At 42.5% G+C, this 24,239-nt stretch overlaps 1 protein-coding gene across 1 annotated transcript in view; it reads right to left on the bottom strand.

The window, feature by feature from the left end:
- The window catches only part of FAM149A (family with sequence similarity 149 member A), a 73,022-nt gene extending 53,856 nt beyond the window's left edge, over positions 1-19,166 (bottom strand). The window contains exon 1 of the mRNA XM_074951291.1: positions 18,673-19,166. Coding sequence (XP_074807392.1) covers positions 18,673-19,166 — 494 coding nt within the window. The remainder of the gene's footprint in view (positions 1-18,672) is intronic.
- Between the last annotated feature and the right edge of the window lie 5,073 nt (positions 19,167-24,239).

The following is a 24,239-nucleotide window of genomic DNA, read 5'->3' as shown; positions in this document are numbered from 1 at the left end:
TTTTTTCTAATATTGTTCTCAGAAATGGCTGAACCATTTTTGCTGAAATTTTCCAGACAAATACAGCCTGCGGCTGGCAAAAGGCATGGAAATTTTCAGCCTAAACAATTAAAGTATGGCAGAGTTATAAGGTCATGTTTTCAGTTTCATATAACAGAAGTATCAGGCTACCTTAATTAAGGATGGTGCTGGTGGAGATACCTATAATAATCTGGTTCAATATTTGCTGAACAAAGCTCACATTATTAATCGAAGTCTTAACCCGCAGCAACCAAATCAAGAGATAGTATTATTTTATTTTTACAAAATGACCAAGTGTTCAGTCTTTATATGTGAAAGCTGACAAATTGTACAATGCTTGTTTCTGGTGAATGGAGAATTTCAAGAGTAGTATTACCAGTAGTAAATAAATACATTCCACTATATCAGCTATTTGCATGATATTCATCTAGTTCACCTCACTGCAGTATATTTTCAGCCAAATAAATAAAGTATATCTTCATAATGCCCTTCTTATAATATCATTGAACTGAATTTTGTAACCCTGCTATTACCAACAAACTACTTCAGACACTAGAAGGACTATATACTCTGTACTGTACTCTGCCATATCAAGGTCATAAATACAATTATATTACTGCTTTTCAGAATAGGCTATTAGATGAAACAACTGAAAATACACTACCTAAATACTGAATGAGCTATAAAGGGAAAGTCAAAATGTAAAACTTTTTTACTTCTGAGTATAGCTTTCCCACAATTAAAATAAAAACCCACTATAGTGAGGGAGAATTTGTTTTTCACATGTACCAGATATATTAGCTTGTAAAGTGCTCAGATACCATGGTGATGAGCTCAACACAATAATGAGGTGAAATTTTGCTACATCTTATTCTAGGATATGAGAATCATTTAATCAGATTGCGGGAATATATTTTTCACAAAGTAACTTTTTCCCCCTATCCATAAATTGCAACCACAGCAACAAATGCTCCCTTTCCATGGCAAAATTCCACAACAGACAGAAGCTTGACTGAAAAAATATGTGTGGTCATCCAACAGAAGCACCCTGTATTTCTTCCTTCCAGAAGTAGGGGAATGTGGCCATGTGATGAGCACAGGGTTTTACCAGCATTCCATCTTGATCAGAAGAAAAACCTTAATTATTGGTAAAAAGGAGCAAATATTGGAGGCCCAAAGATTTTAAATATGAAAAAGCAGAGACAAGGTATTTGTGGCCAATATATGCAGAAAATAATAGCAACATGTAATACAGACACCATCAAGAAGTAAAAAAAATAATTTGAAACAAACATGCAAACTAGCAGTATAAAACTTTCCTTCCCTAATGGCAGTATGTTTCACAGACAATCCAGCAATGGGCTTCCTTCCAAATTCACTCTGGCTTGTCTGAGCTGTAATTCTTCAGTTTCAGAGTCAATTTCCATAGCAAGGCAAAGAGAACTCTTTGTTACTTCTGTCAGGACAGGCCCTGGATGCTGCCATCAGCTGCACACTGTAGTGGTATTTTTTCTATTTAAATTTTAGTTATAGCAGCAAAATATCTCCCTTCCAACAGATCCTTTTATTATGAGTCATACTGTATCTGTTTATTGTACTTTAGTGAGCAAAAGTTATTTTTTACTCTTGTTAACACTATGACGTTCATCCAGCTATGGGAATTAACCTGGATTCTCTTATGGCTCATGCATCATCAACATAATTGTTAACTAAGTGCTAAATTACACAAATTTGTTACTGATGTGTGAATACAGCTTGATTTACAGATCTTAGGCAGGATCCCAAATCATGTGGTCACTTTCTGTACATGTGTAAAGCCGACAGAGCCCTCATCAGCGGGCAGAATCAAACCGGGGACCTCTGGAGCTTAAGTGCATGAGCCTCTACCACATGAGCTAAAAGCCAATTGCCTGTTAGCTAAGGCTCTAGAGCAGACTCATTTTATCTCTCTCTCAGTGGTCTCGATGTCATTAGACAGAATAGAACACCACACCCACAAGATGTGTGGGTTACACATGGAGTGCCTAGAAACCACACATGTACTAGCTAAAGCCCCCTCAAGTTGTCTAAAGGTTTGGTGCAAATTCTCTAAAATGGACGTTTTGGGCCAAAGTTCATGATCATTCAGTAGAGTAGGAGAAACCACATTTGTCCATGGGATGATCAGTCTTATACTGCACAAATTGAAATTCACTTTCTATTCCCTTTTATGTCCACAAGCCCCTTCCCAAGGAGAAGATGCTGAACTGGCAATGAGGAAAACCATTATTTTGGGGATTGGCAATTGGCAACCATTACTGTGAACTGAAGTTGTGAATAATTTTTACCTGGGTTTTTTTGTTTGTTTTTGTTTTATTTTATTTATTTATTTATTTGCAACCTCCCCGGCAAAAAACAAAAACAAACTTTTTTGGCTACTGTAAACAAAAGTCACCTTTAAAAGTAAAAGAGAAGAGGTTAAAATTTAAAAAAATCCTACGTCACAAACTGGATAGGGGTTTTGAAACCATAAGATATTGGCCACTCCCCTCAAGCATTTGCAAACTTTTTGATATCAGTAGTTCAAGTGATATCACCTACCCAGTTATATAGTATTGTTTTGTAATCAGCTTGCTGGCACAAAAGAATACAAGAGGCAGAGGACAATTGAATAGAAATACCATTCTTAAGGCTGTGTAAGTATTATTGCTAAAAAATAAAATATGATCTGAAACAAAATTAGGAGCCAAGAAAGTATGAAAAAGGACGGTTTATTAGAAGGATTTAAAGTTTGCTATAGTTCTTAGCCACAATATTCAAAATGTTGTGAAGCACTTTCCCTCACTCCCTACAGCCTATGTATACCAATACACACACACACACAACACAACACACCATCTCCTGGAAATTCATCTAATCCTGTCTTTTCTCCGTACAGAGAAGGAATAAATTATACGCTCATGCCCTCATTTTGAAATACCAGAGAAATTATATGAAGATAAATAGAACACAGTCCTCTCAATCCAACAAGGGACAGGTTCTGTGCTGCCTTTCCTGAGGGTACCTCTACATTACACCCTCTTTATGGTAGCGTTTAAAGTACATACATTGCACACTTCCGAGCACAGGTATAAATACCCATGTATACCATGTACGCACTGCTTATGCGAATAAAGACACCCCTGTGGGTATGTACCCTACATGGCTCTCTACACACTCAAGCGGTGTCTCTCCTGCCTACATTGCTATTTTTAGCTGTGTAGTGTCCCACTGCCAGAGCCTTTCCCCACCACAGGCGATGCCAGAACCTTTCTGCACTGCTGCCCCACCACCAGAGCCTTTCATTGACACACACAATTAATGCCACTTGGGCATAGCTTGCTTTTCACTGCAGTGTGTTGCTACACACATATCCTACACACAGCTGCCAGTGGTGTGCAGTGCAGACATATTTTAAGAGGTTCAGAGGCACAGGCCAGGGGGAAAAAGGAGAAAATGTGGCATTAAGCTTGTTTTCCAGTGCCCAGAGTCTGGCCTCTGACTTCTGCGGGGTCCACTGTGGCTGACTCCAGGGCCGCGCAACACAAATTACAGCAGCAACCTTCTAATTTACAGCAGCCTCCCCATGGCTATGTATGGGCTGAGCTACAGCCTTAGAAATGTCAATGGCTGGCACTATGTATATAACCCCTCCTGTCCTGGTTCGGCTCCCAGCACACTCCACATGTCAGGGGCTACAAGGTGCCATAATCTGCTTCTGTGTCAGGGAAATTCTTCTCTGGCCTGATGTGACTCCTCCACAGCCCCTATAAACTAGTGGAGTAGCATATTGGGGTAGGAGTCAAAATTGGCCCCTGAACCTTTGGAAAAATGTATGAACTTGCATATAACACCAATCTCTTAATTGTTTATAAATAGGGTTCTGTGTCTGTCACGGAACTCACAAATTCCGTGACTTGCTGCGACCTCCATGACTTCTGCGGCAGCCAGTGTGGCTGACCCCAGGGCTGCCCAAGCAGCTGGCTCCGGGGCCAGCTAATCAGGTGGCTCTGGGGACAGCCATGCTGGCTGCTGCTGAAGCAGCCCCGCAGCCAGCTGCACCAGTGGCTGCTGGAGTGGCCCCGGGACCAGCCAAACTGGCCGCTGCTCGGTTGGCCCCGGGCAGCTAGCCCTGGGGACCAAACCTTCTTTTCATTAAGAGCACTATCCAAAGAACAGTTATATAGGAGCAAATCCTAGTCCCAGGCAAGTTAAAAGGAGAGTTCTCATTGATTTCAGAGGTGTTGTGTTAATTAGGATTTAGCACTAAATATTTTGTTACTGATATATTTTCACTCAATCCCAAATCCAAAAATATCCTGCCAATGCACCACAAATTATTTTAAAGCTTTCTTCTAGTTACAATATTTTTAAGTGACACTATAATGTTATGTATAGGATACTACACAGAGTGAAAAAGATATATGTTAATTGTCTAGCACTTGGAAAAGGAGAAGGGGACTCAAGGGATTAGGATTCTGTTTCCATCTCACTCTGTCACCTTCCGCAAGACACTTATGCCCCCTTTTTCGACGTGACCACTGATTTTGAATGCTGAAGCCAAGACTCAGAGGACCAAACTGGAGGTGGAAGATGACATCATGGATGGAACCTGATCTTCTAAATTCTGACATATTAAAAGTTAAGTGCACAGTTAAACAGGACCTCCAGAGATTAGTACCACTTTGACAAATGGGGGCAGATGCTTTTGAGAGATAGCTATTGGCTGTGACTCAATAAGTTCTTCAAAGTATTTCCCTCTTCCAATATCACTCCAGTCTTGTCCACTTTAAGTTTGAGTCAGCTGTTCTTCATCTATACACTGATCTCCTCTAGGCATTTTTTCATTCTTAAAATGGCACTGGTTACAACTCTGGAAGAGGTCGTATACAGTTGGGTGTCACCAATGTACTGCTGATGGTGGTGGAGTCTATGGCATCTCATTTCCAAATGATTTCGTATTGAATAGTGCAGAGCAGGATAGATTTTACAGAACTCTGCAGGGGAGGGTGCTTTGTTTTTGTTTGTTTTGGGGTTAGGAGGTTTTTTTGGTGGTGGAGGTGCGGGGAGACTAACAATTGCATATTAGCATTCTTGGGCCCTGTTGGAGAGGAATTCATTATATATCTAGCCAATGAGGCAGTGGGGATGGAAGGATGGAATCCTTTTTGACCACAGCAGCAGTTTACACCTCCTCCAGTGCTTCAGGCTGTTCACTGATTATTATGGAATTGAAAGAATTTGAGTGATTGGCATATTCAATATTCAGCCTACAATAGGGAAAACAGAATTCCAGATTGTGGGTCTTTTTGGTATTTCAATGTATTGAGGATGCAATCATGCTAAAGTAGTTGAAGAAAACGGTGATGAAGTAGAACATGAACACTTATTTATTTGAATGATTACTTTTCCATAAATGTTTTTTTAAAAGAACAAATCACATTTTAACATTTTTAAAAAAACGAATGGAAAAGGATTTTATGTTTGGATGAGCTACCTCATCTGCTTAAATACTAAGCGAAAAAATATATACTTTATAATTTAGACCAACTTAAATCTGAACTCAAGGTAAGAAGGACTATAGTTATCAATATTTAATTTGGGTGCTTCTAAAAGCTTAAGTGGAATCATCTAATTAAAAAAATGCTAATGTAGAGGTATAGACTTTCCTTCTCCAAGTGCCATATCTTATTCCTTCTTCTTCATCTTCTTGGTACGTTTTTTTCTTTTTAAGACAGACAATACATGTTCATTACATGGCTTTTGGGTATGAATAAAATATTTGATTTGCAATTAAAAATACACAAAAGAACATAAATTATATCAAATAGAGGGGTCTGAACTCTGAAGGGCATGGTCTAATAAAAGGAAGTAAGCATTTTGTAGTGCATGTCTATCTTGGATCTTAGCAAGAATATGCAACCAATTTTAAATGACAGAAAGTACATTTTAAAAGTGTTTACTGATCAGCCCTTGTAAGATAGGCAGCAATTTCTCTTCAACAATTAACTAACAATAATCAGATCCATCTTTTAATTTGTCTAATAGATTACATCCTCTACTTTTCACTAGGAAAACAAATTCAGATTGCATTATATTCTGCTTTATTTTTCTTACTCAAAAAAGAAAAAACAAAAGGATACATTTAGTATTCATGAAAATAGACACACAGCATTGACCTGATTCAGGCATGATGTACGCAGGCACTGCATAGCCTTCCTCAGACAACTCTGCCGATGAACCTCAATTCACACCTACAACAACCCTGTTATGCCAGTCCTGTACTTTTTTGAGCAGAGTGCAAGTCATGCACTCACACAATTATCTGAGCTTTTGTGATGTGCACAAATGGAGATGAGGATAAGACCACTACACTCATTTCTAACCATTATTGTTATTTGTATTGCAGTAACACAGCTAGGAGTCAGGTCCTGTATAAACGTACAGAGAGCACAGTCAATGCCCCAAAGAGCTTTCAAATTATTCTGAAGACACAATGTAACAAAAAAGGAAGGGAAGTGGGCAGGGAGGATGACTTATAAAGATAGAACCATACAGTTATCTATGTTAGTGTGCCCCGTCACACTCCCACTCTAGTATAGCAAAGACTAACAAGCTCTTCTGTGCTCCTTCAGCATTACTAGGCACACTTGTAAGGCTTGCTATGCCTGGAAGAGGAGCTTACAAAGGGAAAACCTGCCACAGGAAGGCTTGGTGAACAGGAGGAAGACTGCTGTACCTCTGAGACTACTGAACACAGAGACAGATAAGCCAACAGAAAGACAGTTGCAGGCCTTACCACCCCTGAACCTACATGGACCAGCTATAAAGCAGGGTGCCCCACAGGAGGAGGGGCAGGAGACAGACCCTAATTATAGACACTATACCTGCTGATAAACCAAGCCCCAGAGGGGTGACCCCCAAAAAAGACTAAGAGACAAACCACCTTTGCCCTTCTTTTCTTTTACTCTGATTCCCTTCTCTCTTAAGGGAGAGAGAGAAAAAGGCCTCTCTTTTCTTTGTGTTTATTTTGTTTGGAAAACTCCTTTGTGGTACAAACAGCAGATGGACATCATAAACAATCCAAATTGGGATCTGGTGTGGACTCAAGGGAGCCCCAACCATCACCATCCAGTCAGCTATTGCACAACTTTTAGGTTCCAAATCATCTGTGTTGTTTTGCTTCTAATAAATAACTACGTAACTACCTGTCATAAATATAAAGGGAAGGGTAAACACCTTTAAATCCCTCCTGGCCATAGGAAAAACCCTTTCACCTGTAAAGGGTTAAGAAGCTAGGATAACCTCGCTGGCACCTGACCAAAATGACCAATGAGGAGACAAGATACTTTCAAAAGCTGGGGGGAGGGAGAAACAAAGTCTCTGTCTGTGTGATGCTTTTGCCGGGGATAGAACAGGAATGGAGTCTTAGAACTTAGTACGTAATCTAGCTAGATATATGTTAGATTCTGATTCCTTTAAATGGCTGAGAAAATAAGCTGTGCTGAATGGAATGTAGGTTCCTGTTTTTGTGTCTTTTTGCCTAGAAGGATACTCTGTGTTTTGAATCTAATTACTCTGTAAGGTATTTACCATCCTGATTTTACAGAGGTGATTCTTTTTACTTTTACTTCTAATAAAATTCTTCTTTTAAGAATCTGATTGCTTTTTCATTGTTCTTAAGATCCAAGGATTTGGGTCTGTGTTCACCTATGCAAATTGGTGAGGATTTTTATCAAGCCTTCCCCAGGAAAGGGGATGTAAGGGTTGGGAGGATTTTTGGGGGAAAGACGTTTCCAAACGGGCTCTTTCCCAATTATATACCTGTTAGACTTTTGGTGGTGGCAGCGATAAAGTCCAAGGGCAAAAGGTAAAATAGTTTGTACCTTGGGGAAGTTTAACCTAAGCTGGTAAAAGTAAGCTTAGGAGGTTTTCATGCAGGTCCTCACATCTGTACCCTAGAGTTCAGAGTGGGGAAGGAACCTTGACACTACCTATCTCCAATTACTGTATAATCAGCATTGGTTGTCCAATTTCTCACAGGCATCACAGCAGAACTGGGTCTTGAGGCAGAATTAGAAAGAGGAGAGGGCAGTGATCTAAAAATTGATCTGAACTTTATTCACAAAAAGTAAATGGCTAGTGCACTATTTCCACTGCATTATATAAAAGATTGAAAAAGATCCCAAATATTTGCCATTTGATTCTCTTTCATATTTTTAAGCCAAACACTTCAGTTCAAAGTCCAAAACTGTTTTTTGGGGGGGTTTTGGAACAGATATTTGCTAATGAAACACATTGTTTGCTCAATAAGTGTTTGTGGACATTTAATGTATCTGTTTTTCAAATTAACATTTTACATCATGATAAGAAACACTGAAAGATAAAAATGTCCCCAGTCCTCTGCAGTTTTTAAACTATATTACCAATACTGTTTGTTTTATGGGAAACATTTAATAAAAAGAAACAATTAGTTAAACACCTTAACTTAATTATTCTAACTTGTATTATAAATAATTTAAATATCTAAGCTGAATTATTTTAGTTTGCAGTATTAAATACAGTTGGCTTTAGTACTGAACTGCAGAAGTTAATTTTGATGGGTTTTTTTATTTCAGAAGAGAAATGTTTTTACATCTATTTTCTATTAAAATACAGGCAAACCCATTATCCAAATTTCATTTAGGTCCATCAGATCCAAAGTTTGCTGAAGAACATACCAAGTACACACTAAACAGTGTTCAGATCAAAATGTACAGCTCACTTTCTCAGCTAAGTCTAAGTCCAAGTCCAACTGTGTTTCCTCCAAACCAAAAAATGTCCACCCTGTAACAAGGGGAAAGTAGAGAAAGGAGAACATCTTATGGGTTATTTTTGTTTTGCTTTTTATGTAGATGTATTCTGCACTGACAAATACACTTAGAAGTGCATTTGGATTATGAAAGCTACTGAGCATATGATTTTGGCATTTTGATAATGTGCATTTTTATATGTCTCCTCTACATTTATCTGTGTTTGTGGATATATTTTAACTTTTTAATAGGAGCTTTAGTAATATCTATCATTTGGAAGGCTTACATTTATTTTTGCTTTGCCTCAATAGAGCTTAGTTTTACTTTGTATAGATATTACACTTGTTAGTGATGAATAAGAAGCTTAGCCTGACTGTTTCTGCTGGCATTTCGCAAATCCTTGGCTTAAACTATGCCAGGTGAGATTTTAAACTATTCATTTAGTTGATAAACTAGCAAAGTCTTTTATTTTTAGGGTTTATTCATATATGTTCTAGTGTTTTTCCATAATTTATTTCTAGCTCCCAGGGGTAATTCAGGAAATCTTTTGTTTACAGGTGCTATTACTATCAAAGGCCCCAATTCAGCAGGGCCTAAGATCCTGAGCCAAAGTCACTGAAGTCAATGAGAGTATTTCAACTGGCTTCAATGACCACTGAATCAGACACTAATTGAATCAAGTCCTGTGTGGTTAGTAAACTTACCTAATAAACTGCTCACTTAAGGGCCACAAATCCTTCCCTGTTTTTTTCTTTTAGTGTAACCCTTGAGCATCTAAAAAGCAAACAGCAAGTCTTTAATTATTATTTGCATTACAGTAGCATCTAGAGGCCTCTGGGAAGGATCAGGACCCCACCATAGTAAGCACCGTACATACATACATAAAATGAAAAAAGGCCCTACCAAAAGCTCTGAGATACTAAATGTCTTCATAATTATATTTGGTTATAATCTGTGTAATAATTCAATATATGTGTTACTTTCTGTTCCTATTTTTTAAACAGATGGATGATACTTCAACTTTTCAAAGAGAAGATTATGTTCAGGTTAATTAGTACAATCCAATAAAAGGATAATTAGTTGCAAGTCTTGTGTGTATAGTGCTGATCAGACTTTCTGCATTGCATAGTGCCCAAAACACTGGATTTGGATTTGGATAAATACATAACAATTTGAAAAATCTAATTTTTGAAAGAGACACAAAACTGACAAGGTCATTAAAGTGTAAAGAAATAAATGTACACTGTTATAAGAAAATGTAAACTTTTTTTGCTGTGTATCTTATTGACACAGCTTTCAAAGGCTGAATTTAAAAAAAGCAGAAAGTTAGTTTGTGTCTTTTCTACAGTGGATTCTTAGTCTATACAGACAACAAGGCAAAGTGAAACAGACAATATGTAATGTATTAGCCAGATGCAAGGAAGAGTGTCTAGGGAGGATAAACACTGACTGGACAAAACTAGTCAGCAACTCCAAGGCCACAAGAAGCACATAAGTAACAATAAGACAACTGTTGTAAGAAATAATGAATAAATGAAAGCAATGAGTTAAAAAAGATAAAAAGCTACAAATTTGAGCATTAGCAGAATAAGTAAAAATGCATTAGAAAATATATTTAGAATGAAATATTTACAGATGAGGTAGTTTTAATAAATTGCACCTATGTAATGTTACAAGACAAGGTATAAAGAATGTGTGTGTTTAATGGGGAGGTGGATGGAGCAATCCAGATCGGACCATGTCAAGGTTCCTTCCCCACTCTGAACTCTAGGGTACAGATGTGGGGACCTGCATGACCCCTAAGCTTATTTTTAAACTTCCCCAAGGTACAAACTATTTTACCTTTTGCCCTTGGACTTTATTGCTGCCACCACCAACCGTCTAACAAATATAAAGCAAGGAAAGAGCCCGCTTGGAAACGTCTTTCCTCCCAAACCCTACACCCCCTTTCCTGGGGAAGGCTTGATAAAAATCCTCACCAATTTGCATAGGTGAACACAGACCCAAACCCTTGGATCTTAAGAACAATGAAAAAGCAATCAGGTTCTTAAAAAAAGAATTTTAATTGAAGTAAAAGAATCACCTCTGTAAAATCAGGATGGTAAATACCTTACAGGGTCATCAGATTCAAAACCTAGAGATTCCCTCTAGGTAAAACCTTAAGTTACAAAAAGACAAAAACAGGAATATACATTTCATTCAACACAACTTATTTTATCAGCCATTTAAGCAAAACAGAATCTAACGCATATCTAACTAGATTGCTTACTAACTCTTTACAGGAGTTCTGACCTGCATTCCTGCTCTGGTCCCAGCAAAGGCAACACACAGACAGAAAGAACCTTTGTTTCTCCCCCACTCCAGCTTTGAAATTATCTTGTCTCCTCCTTGGTCATTTTGGACAGGACAGCAAGGTTATCCTAGCTTCTTAACCCTTTACAGGTGAAAGGGTTTTTCCTCTGGCTAGGAGGGATTTAAAGGTGTTTACCCTTCCCTTTATGACAGACCACCTTTATGACGACAAGTGGCTTACCTGTGCCACATTATCCTATCCCTGCTCTCTCTACTTTACGTATGTTTTATGCTTGATTAAGATGGTAATATATTGTCCTAAAAATTTCTTATTAAAGCTTTAAAATTAGTTAGGCTTAGTCACTGGTGGGGACAGTGCTTTTCACCCCCCAAAAATGTAGCATCACTGATAAAAATCACATCAACTAATAATCAAATGTGAATCACAAGGCCGAAAAAAAAAAGAGAGAGAGAGAGAGAGAGAATCAGATCACAGAAAATATAGTGATGGAGACTTTATTGTTCATCCAATATTTTAGATAAGCAGAAACTGCTAGCTGGATTAAAATAGTACCATTAAGATCATGTCATCCACATGACAGGGTGCTGTTGTTAAAACTTATTGCTGGTTAGCTGGCAATAAGCAATATTGTTTTCTTCTTATTTTAAAGGATGGATGGTCAGTCGCGTGTCTATTGTAATACAGTTCTAAACACTGATATTACTACTCCATCCCTGCATAAATGCATATCAAATAAAAGGTCCCCAGAAACAACATTAACTTCAGAGGCATCCCACTGCAACAAAGCAAAAAGCACAAGGCAGCATGTCAAGTGTAAACCCTAAGTATTTGCCATATGGACTTTCCAGATTACAGATAAGCACATATGACCTATGTGATATTTTCTACTTTAAAAGGGAAATATCACAAATACCATGATAAATTCAATTACAATGCCGTGGTATATGTTCATAATTTTGGATAGACGCCAAGTCTATTCTCTCACCAAGGCCTCTATTTGTTCATGTAATGACCAAGTTTTGCAACTACAGCCTTCTGTTACAGCAACAGCATTCATGTGGGCTCACAAGCCGAAACACAACCATTGTGAACAGGAATTTCAGGAGTTATGCCAGAGGAAATTTTCTAACACACGGCTAGTCGTATAACTGTATAATACAGAGCACAGGCTATTCCAACTAAGAGTAGCTTTAATCTTGTTTCAGGCATTTGGCACTTAGGTCCCAAGTCCTCTCTAATTTCCTTTTAAAAAAAAAATGTTCGAAGTGTAAGACTCATTCTCATTGATCTTTCTGCTGCTTTTGACTAATTCTTTTGCTCTTTTTCATAACCTCTCCTTTCTCAACTCAGGACTTTCCTCCTTCTCCTCTTACCTTACAACTTGTTCTTTCAATGTCTCTTTTGGTGGCTCCATCTTTTCCTCCACATCTGTTTGAGCCCAGTCTATTCTACAAACTTTTGCCAGCATAGCTACGCTGGTCAGGACTGGGTGAGGAATGATCTCTGACTGACAGCTATGCCGACAAAATCCCATACTACAGATGCAGTTATACTAGCAAAACTGCACTTTTGCCAGGGCATGTCTATAGGAACACTTAGTTTGCAACAAGCTGGAGTGTAAATCTACCTGGCACTGGCCTGCCACATTCTATCTGTCCTTGCAGAGCCTGCTGCCGCATACCATAAGTTCCCTAGTACATTTAAATCTTCTCCCATTTTAAAGCGGGGTAGATCTGTGTATATACATATACCAGCAAAGCGCCCCTACAGCACACTCGGTCCAAGTCCTACAGGATCCATCCACTGTCCCTTCTTTTTTCATACTACACTCTGTTCAACTATGTGATCTCATTCATTCCCTTGACTTCAGCCACTGTCTTTACGCTCATGACTCCCAAATCTACTTCTCCTTTCTTGACCTCCCATCTTATACTCCTGCCTCTGCCTCTCTCCAACACTTCCCCCAGATCTCTCCCCAGAACTTCAACTCAATGAATCAAACTGATTTATCTTCACTCCTAAATCTTTTCCTCTATCCCTTTCCCTGTTTCTGTTGATAGTACCACTATATGTTATTACCAAGTCATAACCATAAGTCATCATCAACTCCTATGAAGTCATCTTCAACATCCTCTCCTCCCCTTCTATCTAGGCCCTTACCAAGTCCTTTTGTTTCTTCCTCTACAATACCAAACTTTGTCACTTCTTTTATGATTACTGCCAACATACTAGCCCATACCCTCTTGCTCTCTTCTTAACTACTGTAGCCTTCAGCTCTCTTATCCAAAACAGTTCCCAAAAATCACAGAATCATAGAAATGTAGAGCTGGAAGGGACCTCAAGAGGTCAGCTAGTCCATTCTCCTGCACTAAGACAGGACCGAGTATATTCTGACCTTTGTCTAACCTGTTGTTAAAAACCTCCAATGACAGGGATTCCACAACCTCCCTTGGAAGTCTATTCCAGAGCTTAACTATTCTTACAATTAAAAATGTTTTGCTAATACCTAACCTAAATCTCTTTGCTGTAGATTAAGCCCATTATTTCTTGTCCTACTTTTAGTGGACATGTAGAACAATTGAACCTCTTCATAACAGCCCTTTAACACACTGCAAGATTTATCAGGCCCTGCTCAGTCTTCTTTTTTCAAGATTAAACATGCCGAGGTTTTTAAGTTTTCCTCATAGGTCATGCTTTCTGAACCTTTTATCAACAACCTTTTGTTGTTCTCCACTGGATTCTACAATTTGTCCACATCTTTCTTAGATTGTAGCACCCAAAACTGGACACAGTACTCCAGCTGAGGCCTTACCAGTGCAAAGTAGAGCAGGACAACTTCCTCCTGCGTCTTACATATGACAAGCCCGTTAATACAACCCAGAATGGTTTTTGCCTTTTTTGCAACTGCACCACATTGCTCACTCATATTCAATTTGTCATCCACTATAACCCCCAGATCCTTCTCAGCAGTACTTTCATCTCGCCAGCTATCCCCACTTCGTAGCTGTGTATTTGGTTTTTTTCTTCCTAAGCGTAGTATTTTGAACTTGCATTTATTGCCTTTCATATTGTTGACTTCAGATCAATTTTCCAATTTGTCAAGGTAGTTTTGAATTCTAATCCTGTCCTCAAGGTGCTAGCAAACTCCCCCAACTTGGTGTCATCCACAAATTTTACAATCATACTCTCCACTCCATTCTCATGGCAAGTTATAAGAATGTATGTCATCCCTGAAAAATGGATCAAGCTGATAGAAAACATCTATAGCAAGTTGATGAGTGCAGTGAGATTAGACAAGAAGCTGATGAAATGGTTCAGGATCACTGGAGAAGCGACAAAAGGATGAATGGTATCACAAGATTTGTTCAGCTTGGTTCTGGAAGCAGTAATAGCTGTAGCACTGACAGATGAAATGGGACGAGTCATGTTAATATGTAGAACGACAGTGCATAACCTTAGATTTGCAGAGGATATTGACCTCATGGTACTTAGCAAGGAGGATTTACAGAGAATAACTGACAAGGTTGATGATAAAAGCAGAAAATTCATATTAAACATCAGCCTGGAAAACACAAAAATTATGGCAGTTGGAAGACAAGAGGTAAAGATCAAATTCAGAGACAAAGGACTAGAACAAGTGGAAAAATTTGCATACCTTGGAGGACTACTATCAAAGAATGGGAATTATGAAGACGATATACAAAGAAAAATCAGACTGGCCATGATTGTATTTGCAAAACTATGCAAGATCTGTAAGGCTAAAAACATTTCAATAAAAACAAAACTCAACATATACCAGACAACTATCATGCCAATAACACTCTATGGGTCAGAATGCGGAAGTACGAGTATTTCTGACGATGAAAGATTTTGACTGCAGAAATAAACTTGCTCAGGCTAATACTGACAGTTCCAAAACTGCAGAAAATAAAAAGATGAAGAGATAAGAAAACGGCTAGAGCAAGAAATAATGCTATTACAGAAAATTCAAAAAAAGACAACTGTGGTGGTTTGGAAATGTGTCAAGAATGCAGCTGAAAAGTATACCATACATGGAAATACATACCAGAGTGCAAAGACCTGGGAATAAGAGGAAGACCAAGGATGTGTTGGATAGACATGTTGAAGAATGACATAGAACAAAAAGATTTCAAGATGAACAAAGCTGTGAAGCTGGTACAAGACAGAGTAGTGGACATAAGAAGGGCCATACTGGGTCAGACCAAAGGTCCATCCAGCCCAGTATCCTGTCTACCGACAGTGGCCAATACCAGGTGCCCCAGAGGGAGTGAACCTAACAGGTAATGATCAGTGATCTCTCTCCTGCCATCCAGCTCCACGTTCTGACAAACAGAGGCTAGGGACACCATTCCTTACCCATCCTGGCTAATAGCTATTAATGGACTTAACCTCCATTAATTTACCCAGCTCTCTTTTAAACCCTGTTATAGTCCTAGCCTTCACAACCTCCTCAGGCAAGGAGTTCCACAGGTTGATTCTGCGCTGTGTGAAGAAGAACTTCCTTTTATTTGTTTTAAACCTGCTGCCCATTAATTCCATTTGGTGGCCCCTAGTTCTTATATTACTGGAACAAGTTAATAACTTTTCCTTATTCACTTTCTCCACACCACTCATGATTTTACATACCTCTATCATATTCCCCCTTAGTCTCCTCTTTTCCAAGATGAAAAGTCCTAGCCTCTTTAATCTCTCTTCATATGGGACCCGTTCCAAACCCCTAATCATTTTAGTTGCCCTTTTCTGAACCTTTTCTAATGCCAGTATATCTTTTTTGAGATGAGGGGACCACATCTCTATGCAGTATTCAAGATGTGGGCGTACCATGGCTTTATATAAGGGCAATAAGATATTCTCCGTCTTATTCTCTATCCCTTTTTTAATGACTCCTAACATCCCGTTTGCTTTTTTGACTGCTGCTGCACACTGCGTGGACTTCAGAGAACTATCCATGATGACTCCAAGATCTTTCTCCCAATTTGTTGTAGCTAAATTAAACCCCATCATATTGTATGTATAGTTGGGGTTATTTTTTCCAATGTGCATTACTTTACATTTATCCACATGAAATTTCATTTGCCATTTTGTTGCCTAATCACTTAGCTTTGTGAGATCTTTTTGATGTTCTTCACAGTCTGCTTTGGTCTTAACTATCTTGAGCAGTTTAGTATCATCTGCAAACTTTGCAACTTCACTGTTTACCCCTTTCTCAGATCATTTATGAGTAAGTTGAATAGGATTGGTCCTAGGACTGACCCTTGGGAAACACCACTAGTTACCCCTCTCCATTCTGAAAATTTACCATTTATTCCTACCCTTTGTTCCCTGTCTTTTAACCAGTTCTCAATCCATGAAAGGATCTTCCCTCTTATCCCATGACAGCTTAATTTACGTAAGAGCCTTTGGTGAGGGACTTTGTCAAAGGCTTTCTGGAAATCTAAGTACACTATGTCCACTGGATCCCCCTTGTCCATGGACTTCAATCAGCCCCATCGTTGCTTTTGAGCTGACAGACAGGAATAAAAGACGACAACAACTCCTCTCCATTTCATTATACAAGTTTTCATTAATGGAATATTGAATATTATCAGACCCAGGACAGACCCTTGCAGGACCTCCTAGATGCACCCCCCTCATCTGACAGGAAACCTTGATAACTACTCTTGGTGTACGGTCTTTCAATCAGGTTTCAGAGTAACAGCCGTGTTAGTCTGTATTCGCAAAAAGAAAAGGAGTACTAGTTAGTCTCTAAGGTGCCACAAGTACTCCTGGTCTTTCAATCATTTGGGCACCAGCCTTATAATTTCACCTAGACCACATTACCATAGTTTTGCTTATGAGAATGTCATGTGAGACTGCCCCAAAAAGCTTACTAAAATCAAGATATATCACGTTTACATCTTCCCCCATCCATTAGGCCAGTAACCTTGTCAAAGAAGGAAAATAGATAGCTTTGGCATGATTTATTCTTGACAAATCCATGTTGGCTATTATTTATAACCCTATTATCCTCAAACACTCTTCTTCCTTTTCTACCAGTGTGACTTTCTGCACCTCCAGAATTCCTGTTTTCCTCACAAAGTTCAAGTAACTTTACGTTCAGAACACTGCACATTCTCCTCCTTCACATGCTCCCATCCTATATTTCATTACAATAAGTTATGAATATTAATTTAGTATCAGATTGATGTATATTCAATGTTTATGCTGAGAAAGTCAAGAAAATTGAAATCATAAGTGACCTCAGCAATCAATGTTACAGCTTTGTCCAACATGATTTTCACATCAAAATAATAGTAGATTTCACATATTAATTTTATATTAAGGACTAAAAGAAATTCAGACACATATTTTGCAACACAAAGCTGTTTTTAAATACCCCAATTAAAATATGTTCTCACTAGGGCATTACCAAATATTTGTTTTGCTCTGATCATAACTGTGCTAACTTTAGCCACAACTGAAGCATGATGTGGGTATAATATAATATCCATAACTTTATAATTTTAGAATGTATTTTTCCTTTTAAAACTTTAGACAAGGTAATTAGCTGGTAAATCGGCTTAGCTACACTTGATGCTATTGGAGCTATGCTGCTTTACATCAGCTGAGAAACTGCCCTGTTTTCTAATGTGGTACAACTTTTTGTAAGCAGAACATCCCCCAGTAGAATCACACAAAATCCACATTTAAGTGGCTGGATATGTGCAGTTCTCTTTAACTATAATCGAAGTTAAGCATTTTGAGACTCAATGCTGGGAAAATTCAGATTTAAAGAAAGTTTCCAATCTGTTTTAAAGTATCTCTTTAGATTATGACTATAATTCAAATGTGTACTTCAACACACAGGAGGCATGTTGAAGCAGCCTTTTACAATGAGCACAAGTGTAAAAATAATCGTATGGCAACACCTCATCAAAAGCGAGGCCCTTTTACCCTCTCCTTTGCCTTAGTTGGTTTCCCTGCTGAGCCCCATTTCTAATTCTAACAGAATGATTTTACCCTACCAGGATAAAAAGAAATAGGTGAAACTCCATTTAGGAGATTATTACAAGTCCTGGGAGGACAGAATCGGATCTCAGCTACCTTAACATAAATCCAGTCACCTTGTTGACGGTGGTAGATTTGCTCTGGATTTATTACACCTGCGTAACCCAGTGCAGAATCCAGTCCTCTGTCCCCAGGGGCACAGCTGTGCACAGGAACATTTCAAACCTTTTCCCCCAAACATGGGTCCTTCCCAGAAGGGAAAGTTCATTAGCGCTTTGGGCACCCCGGGGGCTCGCTGCATGACTGGGGCTGTTACCCATTAGGTGGGCAGGACGCAAGCTCCATACTTTTAAGGGAGGGTAACACCCCCCCTTACCCTACCCCCAAACACAAAGCTGAGCCTTTCCTCGACCAAAGAGCCAGGCTCTCCCAGCGCCCCCCACCCCCTGGGCAGGGGGAAATCCTGCGCCATTTCGGACCCAGACACAGTGGCCTCCCGCCCCCAGTTTCCCCACTCACGCTGGGTCGGCGGCGCTGGGGGCGCAGGCTCCGCCCTCCAGGTCGCTCTCGGCCACCCCCTCCTCGCCGATGTCGGGCAGGGTGACGAAGAGCAGCGGCTTGGCGCCGAGGGCTGACCAGGCGCCGGGCTCTCTGTCCGCGGGAGCCGCTGCCTGGCGCGGGGAGCCTGCGCCCGGGTACGCCGCCCCAGCCCCGCCACCGGGAGCCGCCCGCCCTGGGAGCGCCGCGGCGGCGGCAGCCGGGGAGCCCCCCGCAAGTGGAGGGAGCGGCCGGGGGCTGGCGGGCAGGGAGCTGGGCAAGGGAGCGCGGGGGAAGGACAGGGCGGGCCGGGGGTGGAAGGGGGACGGGGGAGGCGGCGCCCTGGACGCGGCAGGGCAGCCGGGAGCCGCCCCGGGCACGGGGGAGCAGGCGGCGGCGGGGCCCGGAGCTGGAGCCGCGGAGGGCTTGAAGAGCCTGGCGAAGATGGTGCCCAGGTCCAACACCGCCACCTTCATGGCTGCGCGCCCGGCCGCAGCCGCTCGCAGCCCCACGCACAGCGAGAGCAGAGCGCGGAGCGGGCAGCGCCCGCCAGGTGGGGAGGGGGCTGAGCCTCCAGCCAGCCGAAGCCAACCCCGGGGCCAGGGCGGAGTGTCCCCCTGTCACTGGCCAGCGGCGCGGGCCGCGCTCGCTGCTAGGGGCTCCGGACTGGCAGGTTGCCGCAGGTGCCCGAAGGGAAGGGAAGGGAGGGGGCGGGGGTTGCTAAGCTAAACAAAAACCCAGGAGCTGCGGTAATTGGGCGCTTGACTGCCGCTCCGGGGCCTGAGCCGTGCGTGGAAATTGACAGTGTGCATCACGCGGAGCTCCACCCGGCGTAGCCCTTAACAGGGAACGTGTTGCTGAAGAAACAGACCTGTCCAAATTATAGATCATCTGGGCTGGACAAAAACAGGCTGCTGGAGCTGAACCCCATTGGAACAATTCCTGGCTGGTCAAAGCAAGAGCTCTGTGGGAGGTGGGGAAAGGGAACGTGCAAAAGAAAATGGGATACTTTTTGCATAGCAAACAAAGCATGTGTCTGAAAAGGCTTTTGGTTTTAAATAATGTACTCTGTTTGGAATGAGGAACGTAGTTCTTAAAGCTAAAATCCCAGCCAAATCAGCTCTTAGGTGAGTCTGTCAAACAAGGGTTTGTGGTAAAAAGGTATTAACTTTTTCTGGCCAAGTGACAAATCACTCCTGAGAAGAATGGATGAAAGCTGGATGCCTAGGCTCAATCAATCCAGTGATGTTGTTGGGTTAGGTGGGAGGGACTGGGGGAAACAGCAGAAGTAATTTTTCCCCCTTTGATTAAGGTAGAACACCACTTCCCATTAGCAAGGTTTGCAAACCCGGGTCCTGATACTGCAGCTCCTAACACTTGGGTGGATGACTGCATAATGAGGCTCTGCACGGCACAGAGATCCAGCTGCAAGCTAAAAGTTGCAAGAGTGGGGTTTAGAAGTCTAAATGACTTCTCAGCTGTTCATGGATCTTTGGATAACAATAATGAAGAGTGCAGTTTTGCGTTTTTGCTTGGTGGAGACATTGCAACTTTTCCCATAAGATGCAGACCTCACAACCACAGTTATCCTTGCCATAGTTTCAGTTTGGATTATGGCAGTGTGCTTTATAGGGTAGGGCACCTGAAGACTACTGTTTGAAGCTGAAGCTAGTGCAGATTGCAAGTCACTATGGCTTGGAGATTCTAGGCTGTTGGAATGTTCCCCTTAAGACCTGTGGGCAACATAAGTTAGAGCAGCTTTCAGATCTGCACAGTTTGCCCCAAGATGTGGGGCCACAAAGGTATCTGGAAGCCACCTTTGCCCATCACCCCTCATTTTCTGTCAACCACAGCTTGGTCAGACCAGGGTCTGGTCAAGTGTTTCACTATTGATTGGTGCCTCTCAAGGGGTATCACAAACTAAAATTATGAAAATTGTCTTCCCTTTTGAGTGTGCGCACCCACACACTTCTTTAATACTGTTGCTTGTGCATAAAGTCTACCTTTTTTTACAGAAAAAACCATTAAAGTATTTAGTGAGATGATCATTTAGATTGTTAGAGTTTACTCATCGGGGAGTCTCCTTTGTGAGGCTACGTAGTCTATGTGTATAAATACATTATGATTGATTACAGGAAATCAAACTGCAATTGATTTCTATCTTAATGTTCTTCAGTCAATTTTCAACAAAAGAGACATTTTGAAAATGTGCATATCTGAATAAAGTGTAGGTATGGAGGGAAATATTACAAACAGGTTATTACTATACAAATAAACAATCATAATAATCTTAATGACAATAAGAATTAGTAATACAAATACCATTCAGGGGATTCATTTAGGATTGGACCAAAGAGAGAGGTCAAAAAGGGTACAGTAGTCAAGACAAGAGATGAGCCTGCACAAGACTTTCAGCAGCCAAATAGAAAGAAAATATGAAACGAGAGAGAAACTCTGTGGAAAAAGAAGCAGCAGATTTGGACACAAAGTGGATTGTGGGTGTAGTGAAGCAGAGTGACCTCCCTTCCTTCCTTACTGGAGAGCAAGGGACCACTACACTTGGTGGAGAACACAGGTAGCGCCCCCTCCTCTGAGATAAGGGGACAAGCCAATGACAGCGGTAGACAGAACCCCTTCACCCTTCCTCAATTTAGGAAGGATGGAAGCCAAGAAGTTGATTAAATGGCTTGCCAAGAGCCAGCAGCAACAACTGCTGCAACAGCTTGGGATTCAGCAACAGCAACTGATTCAAGAACTGGGGGCCCAGAACTGTGAGCAACAACAACAGTGCTTGCAGCAGCTTGCAGCACTTCTGCCAACCCCCATGGGCCCCAACCCCAGGGGTGCTGCAGCCCCAGCTGACCCCACGATGCCGGTGCACTTGGCAAAAATGGGCCCCAAAGATGATCCCAAGGCCTTCCTTATCATGTTTGATGGGGTAGCCTACACAGCTAAGTGGCCCCTGGAGCAATGGGCCATCCTATTGGCTCCGTACTGGAGAGGCTTGGCCCACGCTGTCTACTGGGGGCCTCCCAGTAGGGAAGCTCAAGAGTATTGGTGGTTGAAAGCCGCCATCCTTGATGCACTTGAGATCACACCAGAGACATTCTGGCGGCAACTCCAGCTGCAGCCTGAACAGCATAGGGGGCCGAAGTCACTGAACAAGTTGTGCTCGAACAAGTCATACATATCCTTCCAATGCAAGGAAGAACCTGGGTCCTCCACCACCAGCCAGTGACCCCGAGCATGACTGTGGCCCTGATGGACAACTTGTTGGTGGCATAGCCTGGGGCTCAGCCCATGAACCTGGTGATGCCCCCCGGGGGCCAAAGGAGCAAACCCTGACCCAGCCCAAGACAGCCTGAGGGATGGGAGGTTGGCAAGCCCCAACGCCCACCCCCTACAGCGCTGGGACTACCTGAGGACATAGTCATCATGGGGAAGCCCCAGACTGCAGGCACACCAATGTTCTCACCCAGCTCTGCAGAACGCCCTGATGCCCCAAGATCAGCCTTTGTTTCACTTGCAGCCGATTTGGACATCTCAAATGGGAATGTCCCATGATGGACTGCAGTTTTGGCCAAGTCTGTTCTGGGAAGGCCCTGGGCCCGTAAGCAGCCCTCGGATAAGCTGACAATCCCCCTTAGCGTGAACAGAGTCCAGGTATCCACCCTCCTTGATTCGGGGTGCAGGTAAACTCACATCCGCCAGGATCTCATCCTGTCTCCAGACCCGCCGCTGGGTGTCATTCAGCTGCAATGCATCCATGGTGATGTGAAGCCCTATCCCAAGACCCTAACCACCCTGACTGCAAAAGGGGAGACACAGCCCATGATGGTTGGGCTGGCACCAAGGCTGGCATACCCCATCATCTTGGGCCATGACTGGAGGGGGTTCCCAGAGGTCCTGTGTGTGACGACTACAGGGCCCCCCCCAGCCTGAAGTAGCCCTCAAGGGGAGCCGACAGAATCTCTGAGGACCCCAACAGGGAGGACCATCGGGCTAGCAACCCTAACCCTGACCCCCAAAGGAAGAGGTTGAGCCCAGAAAACTCGCTCAGGAAGAATCCCCAAATTTGGGGGCCTACTTCAGCTGGGACCAACGAGAAGATCCCTCACTTAGCCAAGCCTATGAACAGCTAGCTCGCATTAATAGGGCTCTGATGGAACCCCACCAGGCAACGGTATACCCCCACTTCAAAATGACCGGTGACGGCCTGGACCACCTGTGACCTAAATTCCCTGTAAGCTGCGCAGCCACACAGCAGCCTGTTTAGCGCCATGCAGGCGCTTAGGGAACCCTCCCCTAGCCCCAGCTCACCATGCAGCCCCACCCCAGAGCTCTCACGCGCTGCACCCAACCCTCTGCCCCAGCCCTGAGCCCCCTCCCACAAAAACCCTTCGGCCCCACCCTCACCACATGAATTTTGTTCTTTGCACCAATATGGAGGTGATGTGTTGGTGCACAGAACAAAATCACCTCCATATTGATGCACAGAACAAGATTCATTCCGCACATGGGTGGGAAAAATTTGAGGGAACACTGCCTGTGACCCTCAGACCCATGAAACTTGAGCCAGGCTGGTGGTAGCCCGGTGCTACCGATGTGCAGTCTTGTGTCTTGTTCAGCAGCTGGGCACCTGGGCGATGAGAAAACCCTAGCATGAGTTCTGGCCCGATTCTTCTGGCCTGGAGTGCATAGGGAGGTGAAAGATTTTTGTGACTCCTGACCTGAGTGCCAGTGAGCAGCCCTGAGGGACGTACCAAGGGCGCATCTCATCCCGTTGCTAGTGGTTGACACCCCATTCGAGAGGATTGCCATGGATCTCATGGGGCCCCTCCTGAAGAGTGTCAGGGGATTCTAATTCATTCTGGTGGTTCTAGATTATGCCACTCAGTTTCCAGAGCCGATCCCCCTTCGAAACATCACTGCCCGGATGATTGCCGTGGAGCTCCTGAAAGTCTTTGCCTGTGTAGGCCTCCCACCAGAAGTCCTGACAGACTAGGGCACCAACTTCACATCAAAACTCCTTCGCCAAGTCTGTAGCCTTGTAGCGAGGCCCACGCTGGGCCCCTCTGGTTTCGGCCCCTGTTGCCCTCTCCAATCAGTCAGGAACGCCTCAGCTTGATGCAATACCAGTGTTCTTTATTTACAGTTGTTTTCCCAGCACCTGTGTACAGGTTTCACAGCCAATTTTGCCAAGTGCAGGCTTGGCCAACAACAGACCAGAAGGCTCCTGGCTCCCTCTGAGCCTGGCCTTTCTCCCTTCCTCCTTCTCTTGGCTTCTGCTCAGCCTTTATAGCCCTGGCTAATGAGGCTGGCAGGTGCTGCCTGTTACCAAGCAGACACAGGGCTATCTGACCAGCCCCAGTTCATTACCTTTGATTGGGGCTGGAGTGACAGGGGCTGATTAAGTGCTTCTCACTCAGCACCCTGTCACAAGCCTACTGGGAATAAAAAAATTACAGATCTCCATATACCACCCACAGACGGATGGGCTGGTGGAATGTTTTAACCAACACTGAAGGAAATGTTGTGGAAGTTCCCCC

This window comes from Natator depressus, chromosome 4 (genome assembly GCF_965152275.1).
Source record: "Natator depressus isolate rNatDep1 chromosome 4, rNatDep2.hap1, whole genome shotgun sequence".
Classification (NCBI taxonomy): domain Eukaryota; kingdom Metazoa; phylum Chordata; order Testudines; family Cheloniidae; genus Natator; species Natator depressus.
This window is presented reverse-complemented; position numbering and strand designations above follow the sequence as displayed.